Genomic DNA, 23268 nt, shown 5'->3' on the forward strand with positions numbered 1-23268 from the left:
AGCAATCCTCCCACCTCAGCCTCACACAGTGCTGGGATTACAGGCATGAGCCACCGTGCCCAGCCTGGATATTCATGCCTTGATCTGCTTTTGGATGATATTAGCTAATGTTTTGATTTTAGAAATGCCTACCAGTGTTTAACAGCAGTATTGATACTTTTCCGTGTGTGCATGTGTGTGTGTCAGGTCTACAACCAGATTCAGTGAGTCAGCCAGGAGTACCTACTGTGTGCCAGACACCGGTGTGGACTCGCAGTGGAGAAGCGACCAGGACCCATAAGAATCTGTCTTTGTAACACTAACATTCTCCTGGGGGACAAAGGTTATTCTGGCTTCATGAAGCACATCTAGAAACTTTTCTTTTCTTTCTTTGAAACCCTGGAATTACCTGTCTCTCTCTCTCTTTTTTTTTTTTTAGACGGAGTCTCGCTCTGTTGCCCAGGCTGGAGTGCAGTGACACGATCTCGGCTCACTACAAGCTCCGCCTCCCGGGTTCACGCCATTCTCCTGCCTTAGCCTCCAGAGTAGCTGGGACTACAGGCGCCCGCCACCACGCCCAGCTAACTTTTTGTATTTCTTTTTTTTTTTTTTTTTTTTTTTAGAGACAGGGTTTCACTGTATTAGCCAGGATGGTCTCGATCTCCTAACCTCGTGATCCGTCTGCCTCAGCCTCCCAAAGTGCTGGGATTACAGGCGTGAGCCACCCTGCCCGGCTGGAATTACCTGTCTCTTAAAGGCCAGAAATAATTCACTGGAGGATTCACTAGGCGTGGGCTGTGTGATAGCCACCATTTCTTCTCTGCTCAGCTGCTGGTAGGGCGCTCCTACTTCTCCAGCCACCCCACTGTGGAAATGAAACTGTTCCTTAAAACCCTGAAGGCCAGGCACAGTGGCTTAGGCCTGGAATCCCAGCACTTTGGGAGGCTGAGGCGGGTGGATCACCTGTGGTCAGGAGTTCGACACCAGCCTGGCCAACATGTTGAAACCCCATCTCTACTAAAAATACAAAAATTAGCTGGGCGTTGTGGTGGGCGCCTGTAATCCCAGCTACTTGGGAGACTGAGGGAGGAGAATCCCTTGAACCTGGGAGGCGGAGGTTGCAGTGAGCCGAGATCACACCATAGCACTCCAGCCTGGGAGACAAGAGTGAGACTTTGTCTCAAAAAAAAAAAAAAAAAAAAGTAGTTCTAAATACTTTCGAATTCTCATTATGATTTTTTTTTTTTTTTTTTTTTTTTGAGACGGAGTTTCACTCTTGTTGCCCAGGCTGGAGTGCAGTGGCATGGTCTCCACTCACTGAAACCTCTGCCTCGTGGATTCAAGCATTCTCCTGCCTCAGTCTCCCAAGTAGCTGGGATTACAGGCATGTGCCTCCATGCCCGGCTAATTATTATTATTATTATTATTATTATTATTATTGAGACAGAGTTTTGCTCTTGTTGCCCAGGTTGGAGTGCAATGGCATGATCTCAGCTCACTGCAACCTCCACCTCCCGGGTTCAAGGGATTCTCCTGCCTCAGACTCCCGAGTAGCTGGGATTATAGGCATGTGCCACCACACCCAACTAATTTTTTTTATAGAGACAGGGTTTCTCCATGTTGGTCAGGCTGGTCTCGAACTCCCAACCTCAAGTGATCTGCCCGCCTCGGCCTCCCAAACTGCTGGGATTACAGGCGTGAGCCACCATGCCCAGCCTCATTATGATATTTTTAATTTGCATCATGTGGAGAGTGCGTGTGTGTGTGTGTGTGACTGACTCTAGTTCAGTAGCTTGTGCTCTGAAAATGTGATCTGTCTGACTCTAAGTCTTAGAACTGAGTTGCTTCTTGCTTTGTAGCTCAGATACCACCACTGCCTCTAGATGCCACTTGTGGACATGGGGAGGTGTGTTTTGCACCCATGCAGGGTACAAACTGCCACACTTGTCCATCAAGGCGCCTTTAATCATGGGCCTGCTCACACTGTCTGTGTCTCCATGGAACTGCCCCAGGAAAGCCTTGTAGAAACCTTCCTCTATGGGCCGGGCGCGGTGGCTCACACCTGTCATCCCAGCACTTTAGGAAGCCAAGGTGGATGGATTACCTGAGGTCAGGAGTTCAAGACCAGCCTGACCAACATGGCAAAACCCCGTCTCTACTAAAAATACAAACATTAGCTGGGCGTGGTGGTGCATGCCTGTAATCCCAGTTACTCAGGAGGCTGAGGCAGGAGAATCGCTTGAACCGGGGAGGCGGAGGTTGCAGTGAGCCCAGATTGTGCCACTGCACTCCAGTCTGGGCAACAGAGCCAGACTGTCTCAAAAAAAAAAAAAAAAGAAACCTCCCTCTATGATGCTTCATGTGCCTATTTCTCCCTAGAGTTCTGTCAACTTTTGCTTAAGATATATAGAGCCTATTTTAACATCATTCCTAAACTGTTTTTGTTTTATCCCAAAGCCTATTTTGTCTGATGTTAATATAGCCATGGCAGCTTGATTTTGGTAGTAACTGCCTAGCATTCATTCTTTCACATGTAATATTTCCATGGACATATGTTTGAGGTGTGTCTCTAGTAAACAGCATATGCTGGAAGTGGGGGTTTCCATCCAATCTGACAGTCTCTGGAATCTCTGACAATTCCTGATCTGAAGTCCTCGGAGGGGTGCTACATCTGCTGCTTGTTGTGTCTGTCCCAGCAGAAGCCCCGCAGCCGGCAACCTGCACATCTCAGCTCCATGTGGGGGCTGTGGGCTGAGCTTCTCCACCTGTTGGGGCTGCACTCTATACAGAGCCAGCGGGGAAGACAGCCCATCTGGACAGCGAGATGGAGAGCTTCAGGCAGCAGGGGCGGGGAAGTCCCTGGGGAAGCTCAGATGCAGGGACCGGGTGCAATGGCCTCCCTGTGTCCACATTTGACCTGTGGCGCAAATGAAGGGTGGTTTCCAGGGGCTGCAGGACGGGAACTGGGGAGTTAGCATTTAATGGAGACAGGGTTTCAGTTTGGAAGGATGAAAAGAGTTCTGGAGATGGATGATGGGGTTGGTTGCACCATTTTATGAATGTGTGTAATACCACTGAACTAACTAACCACAAAACTGGTTAACATGGTACATTTTATGTTATTATGTATTTTACCCCAATAAAAAACATCGGGCCAGGCATGGTGGCCTGTAATCTCGGCAACTCGGGAGGCTGAGGTGGGAGGATGGCTTGAGCCCAGGACAACTGGACAACATAGCAAGACCCCATCTCTACAAAAAAAAAAAAAAAAAAAAGAAAAGAAAAGAAAAAGAAAGAAAAGAAAAAGAAAATTTCACCGTGTTAGTCAGGATGGTCTCGATCTCCTGACCTCGTGATCTGCCCGCCTCAGCCTTCCAAAGTGCTAGGATTAGAGGCGTGAGCCACCACGCCCAGCCTCTAAAAAATTTTTAAAAATGAAAAAAATATATTTTCAAATGAAATTTGGATCCCAAGTCACAGCGGTCATGGTGGAAGGGCTCCCTGGAATGAGTGAGGAGCAGCTCCAGGCAAAGTCCAAAGCCCCAGGGCAAGGCCCACCGCAGCCACTTCCTATCACTGTGAACTTGGCCTTTCAATTTCTCTAAACTGACTTTTCTCGACAGTAAGCCCTCGATCGCTGCTAGCCAGCATGGCCTCCGTCTAGCCATCTATGAGACAGCGGTGGTGAGGGAGTGGCCCTGCGGAATTACCCGTACGAGATTTTGTGGTGTCGACCTAAAGGAACCCACTGAGGCAACATTAATATAAGGAGAGTGTATTTGGGCCAAATTTGAGGATTGCAACCTGGGAAACACATCCAAACTAAGTTTTGGTATGTATTCTGAGTTGAGGTGGTTACAAGCAGATATTAAGGACAAAATGAGGAGGCTGGGCCCAGTGGCTCATGTGTGCTATCCCAGCAACTGGGGATGAGGCATGAAACTGAGGCATGAGGATCACTTGAGCCCAGGGATTCAAGACCAGCCTGGGCAACATGGTGAGACCCCATCTCTACAAGAAATAAATAAGTAGAGGCCAGGCGCGGTGGCTCACGCCTGTAATCTCAACACTTTGGGAGGCCAAAGCGAGTGGATCACTTGATGTCAGTAGTTTGAGACCAGCCTGGCCGACTTGGTGAAACCCCGTCTCTACTAAAACTACAAAATTAGCTGGGCATGGTGGTGCAGGCCTGTAGTCCCAGCTAATTGGGAGGCTGAGGCAGGAGAATCACCTGAACCCAGGAGATGGAGGTTGCAGTGAGCCAATAGCATGCATTGCACTCCAGCCTGGGCGACAAGAATGAAACTGTCTCTAAAATAAAATAAAATATAAAAAATTAGCTGGGCATGGTGGTGCATGCCTGTAGTCCCAGCTACTCCGGAGGCTGAGGCAGGAGAATTGCTTGAACCAGGGAGGCAGAGGTTGCAGTGAGCAGAGATCACACTAACCATTGCACTCCAGCCTGGGTGACAGAGTGAGTCTCTGAAAAAAAAGAAAGAAAGAAAAGGAAAGGAAAGGGGAAAGGAAAGTGGAAAGGAAAAAGGAAAGGAAAGGAAAAAGGAAAGGAAAGGAAAAGAAAAAAGAAAAAAGGAAAGGAAAAGAAAGACAGAAAGAAAGACTAACTCCAGGCCGGACACAGTGGCTCAGGCCTGTAATCCAGCACTTTGGGAGGCCGAGGCAGGCGGATCACAAGGTCAGGAGATCGAGACCATCCTGGCTAACATGGTGAAACCCCATCTGTACTAAAAATACAAGAAAAATTAGCCGGGCATGGTGGCGGGCGCCACTCGGGAGGCTGAGGCAGGAGGAATGGCATGAACCCGGGAGGTGGAGGTTGCAGTGAGCCAAGATTGCACCACTGCACTCCAGCCTGGGCAACAGAGCAAGACTCCATCTCAAAAAAAAAAAAAAAAGAAAGAAAAAGACTAACTCCCCACCACTCTCCCTGCTCTGGCGACCATCATCCTGCAGTGTGTCTCTGAGTCTGACACAGGTTCCTCCCAAAAGTGGAATCAGGTACTTTCCGTCCTGGCTTCTTTCACTGATTATGATGTCCTCCAGGTTCATCCATGTGGTAGCCTGTGTAAGGATTCCCTTCCTTTTCATGGCTGAATAATATTCCATTGTGTGGATAAAGCAGATTGTGTTTATCTATGTATTCATCCATGGACACTCGGCCAGCTCCCACCTCTTGGCTGCTGTGAATTGCATCCCTTCAAGCTCCTGCTTTCAACTCCTTTGTGCCTATATCCAGCAGTAGAACTGCTGGACCCTATGGGAAATCTATGTTTAATATTTTGAGGCAACCTCGATTTTAAGCTGAAAAAGGCAAAAGAGGACAAAATGAAACTGTCACTCCTGTCAGATCAGCAGATCACCCTGGTGAGCACATCAAGTGCTGTTGAGGCTGTGGTGCAGTGGGAGCTCTGTCCCCACTGGCAAGGGATTTGCTAAATTCTACTTGAGTTGAAGTGCGAAGCTCTCACACATAAGCACCAAGAGGCGTGCGAAGGAGTGTGAGACTGGGGACATGTGCCATCGGTCACGTCCTGCAGCCGGGTGGGGAGGCTCTGCACAATGTGCATGTAGAGAAACACAAGGAGGCTGGGCGCAGGGGCTCAGGCCTGTAATCCCAGCACTGTGGGAGGCTGAGGCGGGCGGGTCAGCTGAGTTCAGGAGTTCGAGACCAGCCTGGCCAACATGCTGAAACCCCATCTCTACTAAAGATACAAAAATTAGCCAGGTGTGGTGTCCGGCGCCTGTAATCCCAGCTACTCAGGAGGCTGAGGCAGGAGAATCACTTGAACCCAGGAGAAGAAGGAGGCTGCGGTGAGTCGCGATTGCGCCATTGCACTCCAGCCTGGGCGACAGAGCAAGACTCCATCTCAAACAAACAAACAAACAAACCACCACCACCAACAAAAACCACCCACAAGGGCAAGGGCAGCCACACACTCCTGTGCATGGGCCACATGCAGGAGAGGCATGGGAGGACCACAGAATCTCGCAAAGAAACAGACCTGAGCTGGCCAAGATGGTGGTGGCGCGCGCGCTAGCCCAGGCCCAGTGGAGGTCAAGTGGGGCCAAGAAGCGGAAAAACAAAACCAGAAATCAGTGGTTCTGAAGAGAAACAGACAGCAAAGATCAAAGTGAAAGGCCGGCCATGGAAGGAAAGGCTAGAAAAACATAGAAACAAACCACCTATTGGGTGTGAGGCTTACTATTTAATACTTGGGTGATTAAATAATCTGTACACAAAACCCACACAACATGCAATTTGTCTATGGAACCAACCTGCACATGTAGCCCCGAAACTAAAATAAAATTTAAAATAATAATAAAATAGGGCAGGTGTGGTGGCACACGCCTGTCATCCCAGCTACTCGGGAGGCTGAGGCAGGAGAATCACTTGAACATGGGAGGCGGAGATTGCAGTGAGCTGAGACTGCGCCATGCACTCCAGCCTGTGCAACAGAGTGAGACTCTATCTCAAAAAAAAAAAAGAAAAGAAAAGAAAAGAAATAATAATAAAATAAAAACATGAAAGGTTTGAAGGACCTGGCGTGCCACCACAGCAATCAGGCTCTAGTGACCCTGGGAACAAGATGGCCCGGTGTCACAGGGTCACTGAACAGAGAAGCAGCCCCCAGGACCAAGGCAGAGGAGGGCTCCATAAACCCGGGTCCCCAAAGACCCCCTTTGAATGGGAAGAAGCGCTCCTCAATCACATGATGGCGTGGGGACCCGCTGGAGGACACAAACTGGCCAGTGGACATTTACCAGGTATTTCTATTCCTGGAGGCCTTCGGCATGGGAGGGAAATGCCTTGCCCACCTTTGTTCTCCCAGGCTGCAATGAGGCACCTTGCGCAAGCGTGCTGGCATTTCCCTCCCTCACCAAGTGCACCACTTCACTATAGTTACATAAACTGTCATGTCGGCAATGTGACAGCTGCATTTTTTTCTTTATAAACATAATTTTAAACTAATAATTTTATAATGAAAATTTTGTAATAAAAAGATCTGAAGCATCTACAGGAGATGCTAAGATTCACACCTGTAATCCCAAAGTGGGAGGATTGTTTTAGCCCAGGAGTCCGAAGACAAAATGAGGAGGCTGGGTACAGTGGCTTATGCCTGTCATCCCAGTGCTTTGAGGGCAAGGCAGGAGTGTGGTCCTGGGCAATAGAGACCCCGTCTCTAGAAAAAATTTTTAAGAATTAGGCTGGGCTCTGGCTAGGCATGGTGGCTCATGCCTGTAATCCCAGCACTTTGGGAGGCTGAGGCAGGTGGATCACAAGGTCAGGAGTTCGAGACCAGCCTGGCCAGCATGGTGAAACCCCATCTCTACTAAAAATACAAAAAAATTAGCCAGGCTGGCCGGGCGCAGTGGCTCACGCCTGTAATCCCAGCAGTTTGGGAGGCTGAGGCAGGCGGATCACGAGGTCAGGAGATCGAGACCATCCTGGCTAACACGGTGAAACCCCGTCTCTACTAAAAATACAAAAAAAAAAATTAGCCGGGCGTGCTGGCGGGCGCCTGTAGTCCCAGCTACATGGGAGGCTGAGGCAGGAGAATGGCGTGAACCCGGGGGGCGGAGCTTACAGTGAGCAGAGATCGTGCCACTGCACTCCAGCCTGGGCAACACAGTGAGACTCCGTCTCAAAAAAAAAAAAAAAAAAAATTAGCCGGGCTAATTTTAGCTGTAATGCCAGCTACTTGGGAGGCTGAGGCAGGAGAATTGCTTGAACCTGGGAGGTGGAGGTTGCAGTGAGCCAAGATCACGCCATTGCACTCCAGCCTGGGCGACAGAGCGAGACTCCATTTCAAAAAAAAAAGGAAATTTTTTTTTTAAAGAATTAACCAGGGAGGCTGGGCACGGTGGCTCACGCCTGTAATCCCAGCACTTTGGGAGGCCGAGGCGGGCAGATCCCCGAGGTCGGGAGTTCAAGACCAGCCTGACCAACATGGAGAAACCCCGTCTCTACTACAAATACAAAAATTAGTCAGGCATGGTAGCGCATGCCTGTAATCCCAGCTACTCGGGAGGCTGACCCAGGAGAATTGCTTGAACTCGGGAGGCGGAGGTTGCAGTGAGCCGAGATTGCGCCATTGCACTTCAGCCTGGGCAACAAGAGCAAAACTCCGTCTAAACAAAAACAAAAACAAAAACAAAAGAATTAGCCAGGTCCCAGTTACTTGGGAGGCTGAGGTGGGAGGCTCTCTTGAGCCTGGGAGTTGAAGGCTGCAGTGAGCCATGATTGCGCCACTGCACTCCAGCCTGGGAGACACAGGGAGACCCTGTCTCAAAAATGCACACACATTACTTTTGGGGGGGTCAGAGAGAGGGGAGGGGGTCTGAGTTAGTCACAATGAAATCTCACGTTGCCCCCATCAGATTGGCACGCCACGAAAAAGCACCCACTCTGACATTGCTGGTAGAACTGTGAATCGTGAACACCACTGGGAAAAGCACTCCAGAGATTTCAAACTGAAGTTCCCTTCAGCCCTACAATCCCACTCCTGGGACCTAACTGGAAACGGGCCTGCTCCAGGGTGCAGAGGCCGGTGTGTGCAGTTTCTAGCAGACCTTGGCATGTCACCAAGCCAAAATGGGGCCCAGAAAAGTGAATGCATGACAGTGTGTGCCCTATGCTGTAATTTTTTTTTTTTGAGATGGGGTCTTGCTCTGTCACCCAGGCTGGAGTGCAGTGATGCCATCTCATTACAGCTAACTGTGTCACTGCAGCCTGGATCTCCTGGGTTCAAGCGATCCTCCCCACCTCAGCTTCCTGAGTAGCGGAGACTGCAAATACGCACCATCATGCCCAGCTAATTTTTTTGATTTTTGGTAGAGATGAGGTCTCCCTATGTTGTCCAGGGTGGTCTTAAACTCCTGAGGTCAAGCAATCCTTCCTTCTTGGCCTACCAAAGTGCTGGGATTGCAGGCATGAGCCACTGCGCCTGGCCTAAAACTATTTTTGTTGTTGTTGTTGTTTTTGACATGGAGTTTCACTCTTGTTGCCCAGGCTAGAGTGCAATGGCACAATCTCAGCTCACTGCAACCTCCACCTCCTGGGTTCAAGTGATTCTCCTGTCTCAGCCTCCCAAGTAGCTGGGACTACAGGCACCCGCCACCACGCCTGGCTAATTTTTTTGTATTTTTAGTAGAGATGGGGTTTCACTATGTTGGCCAGGCTGGTCTCAAACTTCTGACCTCAGATGATCTACCTACCTTGGCCTCCCAAAGTGCTGGGATTACAGGCGTGAGCCACCACGCCCAGCCCTAAAACTATTTTATATGGGGAGAAAATACCCAGGCCATGGCACCAGAAAGCAAGGAAGAAGCCACGTGGAAGCCCTCCTGGTGCTTCTTCCAGGGAGGCCAGCAGAGAGCACCTGGGGCCAGGAGGCGGCATGCCTGGGTTTCTGCTCCTCCTCACTGTAACTTTCAGCCAAGTCAAACTTCTAGAGTTTCAGTTTCTTTATCTGTGAAATGACGGGGCTGGCACAGATGGTTTCTTTTTTTTTTTTTTTTTTTTTTTGAGACGGAGTCTCGCTCTGTCACCCAGGCTGGAGTGCAGTGGCTGGATCTCAGCTCACTGCAAGCTCCGCCTCCCGGGTTCACGCCATTCTCCTGCCTCAGCCTCCCGAGTAGCTGGGACTACAGGCGCCTGTGCGGTGGCTCAAGCCTGTAATCCCAGCACTTTGGGAGGCCGAGACGGGCGGATCACGAGGTCAGGAGATCGAGACCATCCTGGGTAACACAGTGAAACCCCGTCTCTACTAAAAATACAAAAACTTAGCCGGGCACAGATGGTTTCTAAGATCCCTCCCAGGCCTGGAACTTCTAAGCCTTTAGGTCAAAGGTGGGGGAGGGGCCCCATCTGGCAACCATTGGCTCCCCAGCTGTGGTGGGGACACGGTGGAGCAGCGACACTGAGACCAAGACCAGTAACAACAACGGCTGCCCTGACAGCCAGTCCCCCTGGGCGAGGCCGAGCTCCTCTGTGGGCTGCAGAGCTGGAGGGAGGCACAGCCGCCAGCCTCCTTCCTCCGGTGGCTCAGGGGTCGCCTGCACTTGCAAACCCCGGGCCAGGGCTGAGGTATTCTGAGGTCCCGGTCCCAGAAAGGGGGTTCGCCTGGGCAGGGAAGGGATGCAGGAAGCTGTGTGACTAATGGCAGCTGGCCACACTTTGAGAAACACTAATTTAAAAAAGGGCCTGGGGAATGCAGGTTCCAGGCCGGGGCCTGCCTGGAGCCTTCCTGGCCACCTGCTCTGCCTAGCACAGGTTCTGGGGCTTCTGGCTCTGCTTGGGCTGGCTCAGTGCATGCTTGTTGGATTTAGCAAATAACAAACAGAATGCCCAGTTACATCTGAATTTCAGGTAAACAATACTTTTTTTAGTAGGAGAAATGTCTCGTGCAACATTTGAGATACACTTGTGCAAAACCATTGTTCATCGCCTGGTGTATAACCTGGCGACTCTGGGTGGCACCTGGCAAGAGAGGGGACAGCGGAGCCAGGCTTCCTGCAGTCTCTGCCCCTCTGGAGGTGTCCCCTCCACATAAGCCTCTCCTTTGGGTGGGGTCTACTCTTCCAGGGGTTCCACGAAACCGCCCTGAATCACCCCAATCTAGGTACACCACCTGCTTCCTGTGGGACCCCACCTGACCCAGGAGGCTCCCAGGGCTGTTTATTACACAGGTATTGGTAGGAAGAAAAAGTAAAATCGTGATGAGTGCTTGTAGCTGTGAGATGTGGCATGAACAAAAGGGGGTTCCCACCCTGTCTCTGAGCCCACATGGAAGCCCGCCTTCTCTTCGCCCTCCCTCCAGCCTCTGTGAAGTAAGGGTGGCCTCTCTGGTGATGTGTGCAGCCTCTTCCCTCTTCTAGGGCACGTGGTGCTTTCGAGACAACCTCAAATGGAACCAGGCTTTTTTCCAAGCAGGTGCTGTCCTTGCTCTCCCCTGCCAACCACATGCCCCGCCCCCAGGCCCCAAGCCCTGGGTCAGGCCCTGCCATTTGCCCCAGGTCCTTAACTTGTGGTGATGTGCTCAGCCAGCCAGGACAGAACATCCAGCCCAGGTGCCCAGTTCCAGAAACATCTCAGTCATCACAGCCATGGGCCAAATGCCAACCTTGAGGGCACTGAGCAGGTGCACATGGGTGGCCCATGCTGAGATGCCATTTGGCAGGGATAGGGCATCCTCTCTCCTCTGCCCTCACCTTTGGAGCTGATCACTTCTCCATTTAATTTGTGGGATTAAAGCAGACCCTCCTCAGTACTTAAGGCTCCAGGGACAAGACTATGGAGTCTGGGATGAAGAGCCCATGAGTTAAATGACATTAGCTTTCTTCAGGAGTCCCCTTTACAGGCCAGGCACAGGGGCTCATGCCTGTAATCCCAGTACTGGGAGGCCAAGGCAGGTGGATCACCTGAGGTCAGGAGTTAGAGACCAGCCTGGCCAACATGATGAAACCCCGTCTCTACCAAAAATACAAAAATTAGCCGGGCATGGTGGTGGGTGCCTGTAATCCCAGCTACTCGGGCAGCTGAGGTAGAAAAATTGCTTGAACCCAGGGGGCAGAGGTTGCAGTGAGCCAATATCACACCACTGCACTCCAGCCTGGGTAACAGAGCAAGACTCTGTCTCGAAGAAAGGAAGTCCCCTTTACAGACCAGATGCCTTCAGATGAAAGGAGGTGAGGCAGGCCTCTAAGTAACATAGTGACCAGCAGGAAGAAGGACTGCCCTGGGAGTAGAGAGGGTGGCATGGAGTCCTCAGTGCTTCTCTGGCTGCAGCCAAGGATGACCCAGCATCCTGACCACAAACTAGAGTCTGGGCCTTGGGCTTGAGGGCTCAAAAACTGTTGCATGAGAAGCACGTGCCACCTCCAGCACCCCGCCTGACGATCAGATCAGTTCACAAGGACCTGGGTGACGGGCACATGGGGACTGCTCAGACTGTAGCCACTAAGGACATCTAAGCCACACCCCGGCTCCAAGGGGAGACCCACAAAGCAACTTTCTGTTGAGAGTTCAGCTTTTGACATTTGTGTGTTTCCTCATCTGGACACACCCTGCCTGGTTCCACAGATGATCTGAGGTGATGTGGCTCTCACGTGACCTGCCTACAGTTAACAGTCACAGATGTCATGGAGGTAATTAAGTGATTTCCCCGTCAGTCTGCTGGGCACGTATTTAGTGTGGCTCAGTCTCCCTGAATCCAGCCACCTCTAAGGACACTCACTGGTACCCCACTGACTGGCCTGCCTCGCTGCTGCCAGTCCGCACCCACAGCTGACACCCCAAAGATACTCCAGACGATCGCTCTCTGTCCAACCATGAGCACAAGGGGCTTCTTGGTGTCATTTCCACTCCCCTTGCCAATATTTATTTGGAAACATTTCAAACTACAGGAAAGTTATGAGAATTACATCAGGAACACCCACATCCCTTATGCCAAGATCTTTGCTTTATGTCTTTGAAAGTAAGTTGTCGAGATCACAGCACTCCATCCCTCCACACCAAAGCCCGTAGCTTCTCAGGAAAGGGCAGTCCTGTGTGATCAGTGCGTATCATCACACGTAGGATGCCCAACACTGGCACCATCTCAGAGTCTGTTTCAATGCCGGGGGTCGTCGGTTTTCAGCAGGTTCTTCCCACAGTTCAATGCGTCTTCCCGCCAGAGGGACAGAATCTTGGGTGAGTGTTGAAATGCGTCAGAAACAAAAATGCAAAGTGGAACTGGAGCACGTCACAGACCTTGGACCAGAAGTGGCCTGTGAGGCGCTGGAAGAGATGCCACCGTGCGAGCTGATGGTCACACAGCTTGAGGACCACAAAGCCCAGGCAAGAGAGCACCCCCAAAGCTAAGTAGGTGGCCGAGGTGGTGCTGCCATAGTGCCTGTGGGTGCGCAGCGCCTGCCCCACAGCGGCCACCACGTGAGCACCCAGTGCGACCTCGAAGCCCCGGGGATGCAGCAGAGCGAGGCCGTAACTGGCCAGGGAGATGCACTCAAGGGAGAGGAACAGCCAGGGCCGCCAGCCGTGGTCTAGGTAGAGGCACCATGCGACAGGCCACGCAAAGATGGGCAGGGTGAGCCACTGGTCCAGCACGGCGGTGCGGTGCCACTGCGTCCACAGGCGCAGCCACTGCACGGGGCCGTAGAGCAGGGCCATGGCTGCGAACACATCCTTCAGGTAGCGGGGACCCGGCCCCACCGCGCCGCCCCTGTGCAGCCAGAATAGCCCTAGTAGCGTGTAGGCCACATTCACCAGTGAGTTGAATGGCATGGCCAGGAAGGCAGGGAGACCAGCCACCGGCGCCTCGGCGTAGTCCTCATAGCCCACTTGCACGGAGACGCTGTCAAAAATGCCTGTGAACACAGCCACAGCACAGAGGCCGCCGGCCACGGCCACGTTCATGAAGGCCTGCCCCCACTCCGGATTCATGTGGAACTGGTGGCCTGACCTGGGGCAGGAGCTTCAGAGAGCAGCCTTCAATACGCAGCCTCTGCAGAACACTCTGGGCCTCCAAGCTGAGCCAGCAGGAAGAAGCCCCGTGATTTCCGAGGCAGATGCTGCGACCTTGCCCCGACGGAAGGCAGGAGTCCTGCTGATTGGCTGGCACCAGCGGAGGAACGTTCTGCCTTTTTCCTTTGTGGTTACAAAAGGAGTGTGGTTAGAAAAGAAACCGTCCCCAGCACCGCCTCCATGTTCCTGACTCCCGGCCTCAGGAGCTACCAACCATATTCACGGGAAGAAGCAAATCAGAGTGAAACCACTGCACACTGGCTCTCTCACGCATGGTCTCTACAATCCTCTATCGCCCCTTTCTCCTGGCACCTAAGAAAATCCTGCCCCTTGTCCTAGTTTCCTTAAAGCCACTGCATCTACAGACAAGACCTGCCTAGCTCTGTCATTACAACTCAGAACGTGCCTTCCCATGCCAGTGTGTTATAAAAGTGGATGTCTCCAGCCCCGAAGCCCTTTTCACCAAATACCCAGTTGAACCAGAGACCATTAGATGGAGCCCAAGCTCTGGCCTCTGACACGAGGTGGGGGAGGGAGGAGGAGAAGAATTCACCGTCTGCCACTCAAGCACCAGGCCGGGAAGCAAGGGGGTGACCTGTAGGCCTCCCAGGCCAGCTTCCCTGGCTCACTCACCTGCCCTCTCCTGAAGTGCCAAGCCCCAAATCACCTGCTTTTCTCAGGCCACCATAAAGCCTTCCGTCTCCTTCAGTCACAGAACCAGAGAGACAATTTAATTATCACTGACTGTCAACTGCTTTGGGACCAGTGGTGCTGTGAGTGAGCCTAGTAGCTGAGAAACACATTAATATGGAAGGGAGAACAGCTTTAATGCTCTGAAAATGACTCCAATCATTAAAGCTCTTCTCCCTTCCATATTAATAAATTTGGCACTCAAGAGGGTGGGCAGGCAGGCGGGTTCAGGGAGAAAGAACGGTGGGCTCCAGTTCCTGGTCAGCTGATGCCAGACTGTTCAAACCCTGGCTCTCCCACCGACTAACCATGTGATCTTGTACCTTAACTGTCTTGGGCCTCGGTTTGCGCACCTTTTTTTTTTTGTTTTTTTTTTTTTTGAGACGGAGTCTCATTCTGTTGCCCAGGCTAGAGTGCAGTGGCACAATCTTGGCTCCCTGCAACCTTCACCTCCCAGGTTCAGGTGATTCTCCTGCCTCAGCCTCCCTAGTAGCTGTGATTACAGGCACGCACCACCATGCCCAGCTAACTTTCCTATTTTCAGTAGAGATGGGGTTTCACGACGTTGGCCAGGCTGGTCTTGAACTCCTGACCTCAAGTGATCCACCCGCCTCAGTCTCCCAAAGTGCTGGGATTCACAGGCATGAGCCACCGCGCCCAGCACAGTTAGCTCATCTTTGACCTAACGGCTTAGAAGTTCCAGGCCTGGGAGGGATCTTAGAAACCATCTGTGCCAGCCCCGTCATTTCACAGATAAAGAAACTGAAACTCTAGAAGTTTGACTTGGCTGAAAGTTACAGTGAGGAGGAGCAGAAACCCAGGCATGCCGCCTCCCGGCCCCAGGTGCTCTCTGCTGGCCTCCCTGAAGAAGCACCAGGAGGGCTTCCACGTGGCTTCTTCCTTGCTTTCTGGTGCCATGGCCTGGGTATTTTTATTTAGACATGGAGGTCTTGCTCTGTTGCCCAGGTTGGAGTGCAGTGGCACAATCATAGCTCACTGCAGCCTCTACCTCCTGGGCCCAAGCTATCCTCCTGTCTCAGCCTCCCAAGTAGTTGGGACCAGGTGTATACCACCACCTTGCCCTGCTAATTTTTGTGAAAAAATTTTTGGGGCCAGGCATGGTGGCTCATGCCTGTAATCCCAGCACTTTGGGAGGCTGAGGCGGGCAGATCACGAGGTCAGGAGATCAAGACCATCCTGGCTAACAGGATGAAACCCCATCTCTACTAAAAATACAAAAAATTAGCCGGGCGTGGCAGCGGGTGCCTGTAGTCCCAGGTACTCGGGAGGCTGAGGCAGGAGAATGGCGTGAATCCTGGAGGTGGAGCTTGCAGTGAGCTGAGATCTCGCCACTGCACTCCAGCCTGGGCGACAGAGCGTGACTCCATCTCAAAATAATAATAATAATATAATAATAATAAATAAAAATTAAAAAATTTGTAGAGACAGGGTCTTACTATGTTGCCCAGCCTGGTGTCGAACTCTTGGCCTCAAGTGATCCTCCTGCCTCAGCCTCCCAAAGTCCTGAGATTACAGGAATGAGCCACTGCACCCAGCTAAACCCCTCTTAAGTTGAAAGTCCAGTTCCAATGTTTTCAACTTATGATGGGTTTATCTGGACATTACCCTGTTATACGCCAAAAAGCATATGTAGCTGGGCATGGTGGCTCACATCTATAATCCCAGCAATTTGGAAGGCCAAGGTGAGAGGATTGCTTGAGTCCAGGAGTTTGAGACCAGCCTGGGCAACAAAGTGAGACCCTGTCTCTACACAAAATACATAAAATTAAATTTAAAAAATAAAATAAAAATTAGCTAGGCATGGTGGTGCACCTATAGTCCCAGCTCCTCAGGAGGCTGAGGCAGGAGGATCACTTAAGCCCAGGAGGTGGAGGCTGCAGCGAGCTATGATCATGCCACTGCACTCCAGCCTGGGCCACAGAACAAGACCCTATCTCAGAAAAAAAAAAAAGCCAGGCGTAGTGGCTCACACGTATAATCCTATAATTCTACCACTTTGGGAGGCCGAGGTGGATGGATCATCTGAGGTCAGGAGTTTGAGACCAGCCTAGCCAACGTGGTGAAACCCTGTCTCTACCAAAAATACAAAAAAATAAGCCGGGCACAGTGGCTCATGCCTGTAACCCCAACACTTTGGGAGGCTGAGGCAGGCAGATCACTTGAGATCAGGAGTTCCAGACCAGTCTGGCCAACATGATGAAACCCTGTCTCTACAAAAATACAGAAAAAGTAACCAGGCGTGGTGGCGCGTGCCTGTAATCCTAGCTACTTGGGAGGCTGAGACGGGAGAATTGCTTGAATTCAGGAGGCAGAGGTTACAGTGAGCCAAGATTGTGCCATTGCACTCCAGCCTGGGCGACACCGTGAGACTTCATCTCAAAAAGCAAAACAAAACAAAACAAAAAATTAGCCAGGCGTGGTGGCACACGCCTGTAATCCCAACTACGCAGGAGGCTGAGACAGGAGAATCGCTTGAACCCAGGAGGCGGAGGTTGCAGTGAGCCGAGATTGTGCCACTGCACTCCAGCCTGGGCGACAGAGCAAGACTTCATCTCAAAAAATAAAACAATTAGCTGGGCGTGGTGGCACACGCCTGTAATCCCAGGTACTCAGGAGGCTGAGGCAGGAGAATTGCTTGAGCCCGGGAGGCAGAGGTTGCAGTGAGCCAAGATCGTGCCACTGCACTCCAGCCTGGGCAACAAGAGTGAAACTCCTTCTCCAAAAAAAAAAAAAAAAAAAGGGGGCCAGGCACAGTGGCTCACGCCTGTAATCCCAGCACTTTGGGTGGCTGAGGTGGATCAATCAGTTGAGGTCAGGAGTTCAAGACCACCCTGGCCAATATGGCAAAACCCCATCTCTATTAAAATACAAAAATTAGCCAGGCATGATGGCTTGCACCTGTAGTTCCAGCTACTTGGGAGGCTGAGGCAGGAGAATCGCTCAAACCCCGGGAGGCAGAGGTTGCAGTGAGCTGAGATCATGCCACTACACTCCAGCCTGGACCACAGAATGAGACTCCGTTTCCAAAAAAAAAAAAAAAAGGTATCTGTATATGTAGACCACTTAGCACTATTTTATTATTACTTTATTTTATTTTGTTTTGTTTTTTGAGACAGACTCTTGCTCTGTTGCCCAGGTGTGTGGTCTTGGCTCAGTGTAACCTCCGCCTCCTGGGTTCAAGTGATTCTCCTGCCTCAGCCTCCTGAGTAGCTGGGATTACAGCTAAAATTAGCCCGGCTAATGTTTGTATTTTTAGTAGAGACGGGGTTTCACCATCTTGGGCAGGCTGGTCTTCAACTCCTGACCTCGTGATCTACCTGCCTCGGCCTCCCAAAGTGCTGGGATCACAGGCATGAGCCACTGTGCCTGGCCTATTTTATTTTTTATTCAGACGCAGTCTTGTACTGTCTGCACTGTTGCCCAGGCTGGAGTGGTATGATCTTGCCTCACTGCAACCTCCACCTCCCGTTTTCAAGGGATTCTCCTGCCTTAGCCTCCTGAGTAGCTGGGATTACAGGCACCCGCCACCACGCCCAGCTAACTTTTTGTATTTTTTTTTTTAGTAGAGACATGGTTTCACCACGTTGACCAGGCTGGTCTCGAACTCCTGACCTTGTGATTCACCTGCCCCGGCCTCCCTAAGTGCTGGGATGACAGGTATGAGCCACCACACCTGGCCTATTTTATTTATTTTTTGGGACAGAGTCTCGCTCTGTGGGGCAGGCTGGAGTGCAGTGACAGGATCTCGGCTCACTGCAACCTCCGCCTCCCAGGTTCAAGTGATTCTCCTGCCTCAGCCTCCCAAGTAGCGGGAACTACAGGCGGGAGTCATCAGACCCAGCTAATTTTTGTATTTTAGTAGAGATGAGATTTCGCCATATTGGCTGGGGTGGTCTTGAACTCCTGACCTCAACTGATCCACCGACCTCAGCCTCCCGAAGTGCTGGGATTACAGGCACGAACCACTGTACCCAGCCTATTTTATTATTTTTAATAGCATATAGAATGACATTTTGATACATGTATATAATGTATAATGATCAAACAAGGTACTTAGCATATCCATCACCTGGAACATTTATCATTTCTTTGTGTTGGGAACATTCCAAATCCTTTCTTATAGTCTTTTGAAAATACACAAGAAATTACAGTTAACAGGGCTCACCCTACAGTGCAGAACAGCAGGATCCATTCATGCTATGAAGCTGGAATTTTGTATTTGTTATCCGACTCCTCCGAATCTTTCCCTACTCTCTAATCTTTCCAGCTTCTGACACCCACTATGCTTCTATTTCCATGAGCTTGATTTTTTAAATATTTTACATAAGAATTAGTACATAAAATATTTATCTTTCTGTTCCTGGCTTCTTTCACCTAACATAACGTCCTCTAGGCTCATCCATGTTGCCACAAATAACAAGATTTATCTTATCAGTTTATTTCTTTGAGACAGGGTCTCGCTCTGTCTCCCAGGCTAAGTGCAGTGGTGTGATTGCAGCTCACTGCAGCCTCCACCTCCCAGGCTCATGTGGTCCTCTGGCTTCAGCCTGCCAGGTAGCTGGGACCACAGGCATGTTACCATGCCTGGCAAATTTTTAAATTTTTTTTGAAAGATAGGGTCTTGCTATATTGCCCAGGCTGGTCTCAAACTCCTAGGCTCAAGCGATCCTGTCACCTTGGCCTCCCAAAGTGCTGGGATTACAGGCGTGAGTTACTGCACCCAGCCAATAGTTTTTTTTTTTTTTTTTCCTGAGACAGGGTTTCACTCTGTCACCCAGGCTGGAGTGCAGTGCCACAGTCTCGGCTCACCTCAGCCTCCGCCTCCCGGGTTCAAGCAATTCTCCTGCCTTAGCCTCCTGAGTAGCTGGGATTATAGGCGCCTGCCACCACACCTGGCTAATTTTTGTATTTTAGTAGAGATGGGGTTTCACCATGTTGGCCAGGCTGGTCTCGAACTCCTGATCTCAGGTGATCTGCCCGCCTCGGCCTCCCAAAGTGCTGGGATTACAGGCTTGAAACACCACGCCTGCCAACAGTTTATTTTTAAATGGCTCAATAATATTCCATCATGTGTATATACCACATTTTCTTTACATATCAATCTACTGATGGACACTTAGATTGCTTCCATATCTTAGCTATTATAAGTAGTACAAAGGCACGAATAACCTATATTGGGGAAAGGACAGTCTTTTCAATAAATGGCACTGGGCAAACTGGATAAGCATGTGAAGAAGAATGAAAACTAGACCCCATCTCTCACCACACACAATAACCAACTCAAAACGGATTAAAGACTTCAATGTAAGACCTCAAACTAGAAAGCTACTAGAAGAGGCCACTGCAGTGGCTCACACCTGTAATCCCAGCACTTTGGGAGGTCAAGGCGGGCAGATCACTTAAGGTCAGGAGTTCTAGACCAGCCTGGCCAACACAGTGCAACCCCATCTCTACTAAAAATACAAAAAATAGCTGGGCGAGGTGGCACACGTCTGTAATACCAGTTACTCGGGGGGGCTGAAGTAGGAGAAATGCCTGAACCCAGGAGGAGGAGGCTGCAGTGAGCCGAGATCACACCACTGCACTCCAGCCTGGGCAACAGAGCAAGACTCTGCCTTAAAAAAAAAAAAAAAAAATTGGGTGTGGTGGCTCACACCTGTAACCCCAGCACATTGGGAGGCTGAGGCGGGCGGATCACCTGAGGTCAGGAGTTCCAGACCAGACTGTCCAACATGGTGAAACTCCATCTCTATTAAAAGTATAAAAATCAGCCGGGGTGGTGGCAGGCGCCTGTAATCCCAGCTACTTGGGAGGCTGAGGCAGGAGAATCGCTTGATCCCAGGAGACTGAGGTTGCAGTGAGCCGAGACTGTGCCACTGTACTCCAGCCTGGGTTTCAGAGTGAGACTCTGTCTCAAAAATAAGTAAATAAATAAATAAATACATAAAATAAAACTACTAGGAGAAAATGGGGAAATGCTCCAGGATATGGGTCTGGGGAAAGATTTTATGGCTAAGACCCCAAAATCATGGGCAACAAAAACGAAAACAGACAAATGGGAGTAGATTAAAGTAAAAAGCTTTTGCACAGCACAGAAGCAATCAACAATGAAGAGACAATATAGGAGAAAATATTTGCAAACGATTCATGTGACAAGCACTGTTTAGTTTTGAGGTGCAATGTCCATCTGCCCTACTGCAATTTAGGCCCCAAATGGGTGGGAAAGGGTCTGATTCCTTGCTCTTCCTCAGGTGCCCAGTGAAGCCCTGCTCAATTTCAATTCAATTAAAGTACAAAGCCAGCACCTCTGCTCCCTTTTACCAGTCCTGTTTGCTATTTCACTTCTCAGGCAGGTCCTGGGGCCCACCTGCATCCTCCTGGGCCTCATTCTCAGTCTTCTTGCCTTGGAGTTCCGTTGCTAAGGAGGACCACCAGGCTTGCATGTGGGTGGCCCACTGCCCTCTGAAGCATGGTCTTGCCACATAGGAACCACAGCCCTCACTATTACTCCATTTGTCCTTGCTTCACACAAGCCTGCCATCTTGCCGGGCGCGGTGGCTCAAGCCTGTAATCCCAGCACTTTGGGAGGCCGAGACGGGTGGATCACGAGGTCAGGAGATCGAGACTATCCTGGCGAACACGGTGAAACCCCATCTCTACTAAAAAATACAAAAAACTAGCCGGGTGAGGTGGTGGGCGCCTGTAGTCCCAGCTACTCGGGAGGCTGAGGCAGGAGAATGGCGTGAACCCGGGAGATGGAGCTTGTAGTGAGCTGAGATCCGGCCACTGCACTCCAGCCCGGGTGACAGAGCGAGACTCCGTCTCAAAAAAAAAAAAAAAAAAAAAAAAAAGCCTGCCATCTCAGCATGGAGCACCCGAACTCCTCCTGCACCCTCCTCCCAGTCAAAAAAGCCTCTGGGTCCAGGGGTGTGCACACAGCAGCCCCAGCATCTTTGCTGAGCAGTCCTGGATGGGATCATGTCTGCCCTGGCTTTCCACCCTTCCATGACCAGCTTCCCATTCCACGCCCTGGATCATGTCCCAAAGTCTTGGCCAGACTTAAAGTGCCATCCCCATCCAGCCCTGTGAGCTCCTCAGGCCCAGCTCTGTCCTGAAAGCCCTTTGCTCACTGCGCCTGGCCACTGCCCTTGACTCAGCTGTTATTTCCTCTCAGGCACTTCCCCATTCAGCTCCTGACTCCAGCCGAGACACCAGCTGAGGCCCCGCCTGATGTCTACAGGTCCTTCCCTGCACCCACCTAGGGCTCCATGGCACCAGTGCTAGCCTGACCCTCCTGCCTGCCAGCAAGCAGGGCGGAGAGCTGGAACAGGAGTCAAACACTGTCAACTTGATCAAGGAGGAACTCCAGGAAAGACATGGAAAGCAACTCCTCTTTCCGGCTGCAGGGGTTCAGTCTACCTGACCCGGGATACAGGCTGACAGTGACAATGTAATCAAAGCACCTGTCCAAGACCCCCAGGAAAACCGAGCTGGTTACCTTATAGCCTAGCTTCCCTGTACCTTTGAATTGCTATGATCCTTATTATGTGACACTCAAATCTCATCACAGCTTCCCCCAGCTCCTGGCACGGGAAGGCCAACACCTCAACAGCACTGGCCCCTGGGTCTGGGGTCTTTCAGGGAAGCCCTGGAAAGCCTGACAATCTCCTGGCTAAAGGCCCCAGACTCTCCCGCACACATTTAAACAGCAGGCACTGTCACCTCCAGGCCTTTAGCATTTATGGTTAGTTATGTCCCCCCCGGATGACCTTCCTTGCATTCTGTGGATAAAGGGACATCAATTAACATTATTTGGCTTCTGGACTGATTCCAGGCAAGGCTCTTGGAAACCAGCAGCTGTTTGTGTGTGTGTGTGTGTGTGTGTTTTTTTTTTTTTTTGAGACAGGGTCTTGCTCTGTCGCCCAGGCTAGAGCAGTGGCGCGATCTCAGCTCACTGCAGCCTTGAACTCCCTGGCTCAAGCCATCCTCTCACTTCAGCGTCCCAAGTAACTGGGACCACAGGCGTGTGCCACCATGCTTCCGGGTCTCGCTATGTTGCCCCGGCTAGGCTCAAGCGATCCTCCCACCTCATCCTTCCAAAGTGTTGGGATTACAGGCATGAGCCAACGCGTCAAGCCTTAGTTTTCTTATTTACATGGGTGGGGGACTTGGGGACATAGAAGTGAGGTAACTATCCAAGGTCACAAAGAGCAGGTGGTGGCACAGCCAGACAAGCAGGAATTCTTCTCTTTGTCCCTTCTCAAATGGATACTTCCAACTGCATGAACTAAAACACAGAGGATTACAAAATTCATGTAATATGTTGACAGGCGACTTTAAAAATATTGTTGAAAATGTGTGAGACGGTGATATGTGCTTCTTTACTAACGCATTAAATTACAAGGTCTTCCAGCAGGACGCATAACTTCAGTAACTTCAAAGTAATAATTCTGCTCGCCGGTAGATCTGGTAGATCTTGTAATTTAATTGAACCTCTAGACGTTTACAACAAAAGCCACAGGCTCTTACAGGACCTGTCTGTCCAATTCTACTGGCGACTGCCGCTCGCGGGCAGCAGCTTGGGTCCCCGCGCGGCGGCCTGCGCGTGGCAGAGAAGATGCCGCCGCCGCCGCCGCCGCCGCCGCCGCGCCCGGGCGGCCTCCTGGAGGCGGCGGAACGTGGGGGCGAAGCTGGGACCCACCTCCCGGGGCTGCGGTAAGCACTTACAGTATTGGCGCGAAAAAGCCAGCGATCACCATACGGGTATTTCGCCTCACTCGCCTCGCTGGGGAAAATTCAAATCTCCGAAAAGGGCGGACCCAAGCAGCGCCGCTGCGCCTGCGCGCAGGGCGGGACTCGGGGCCTGGGAAGCGGGCGGGGCGAGGTGACGCGAGGTGATGCGGGCGCCTCCCGCGCTCGCCCGCCCGCCCGCCCGCCCGGCTCGGGCGCCACCGGCCCGACTGTGGGCTTCTCGGCGGTGGGGGCGGCCGAGCGCGCGGCGGTCTGGGGCGCGCGGCCCGGCTCATTTTGCTGCGGCT

General features: G+C 51.3%; 1 protein-coding gene across 1 annotated transcript; it reads right to left on the reverse strand.

Moving 5' to 3' along the window:
• Positions 1-12314: 12314 nt before the first annotated feature.
• LOC105467310 (transmembrane protein 187) lies at positions 12315-23178 on the reverse strand. The gene is made up of 2 exons (XM_011716781.2): positions 22958-23178; positions 12315-13642 (listed from the first exon to the last, which is right to left on the reverse strand). The coding sequence occupies exon 2, from the start codon at positions 13436-13438 to the stop codon at positions 12653-12655; it is 786 nt and encodes a 261-aa protein (XP_011715083.1). The 5' UTR covers positions 13439-13642; positions 22958-23178; the 3' UTR covers positions 12315-12652.
• Positions 23179-23268: the final 90 nt, after the last annotated feature.

Source organism: Macaca nemestrina, chromosome X, assembly GCF_043159975.1.
Source record: "Macaca nemestrina isolate mMacNem1 chromosome X, mMacNem.hap1, whole genome shotgun sequence".
In the NCBI taxonomy this organism is placed as follows: Eukaryota; Metazoa; Chordata; class Mammalia; order Primates; family Cercopithecidae; genus Macaca; species Macaca nemestrina.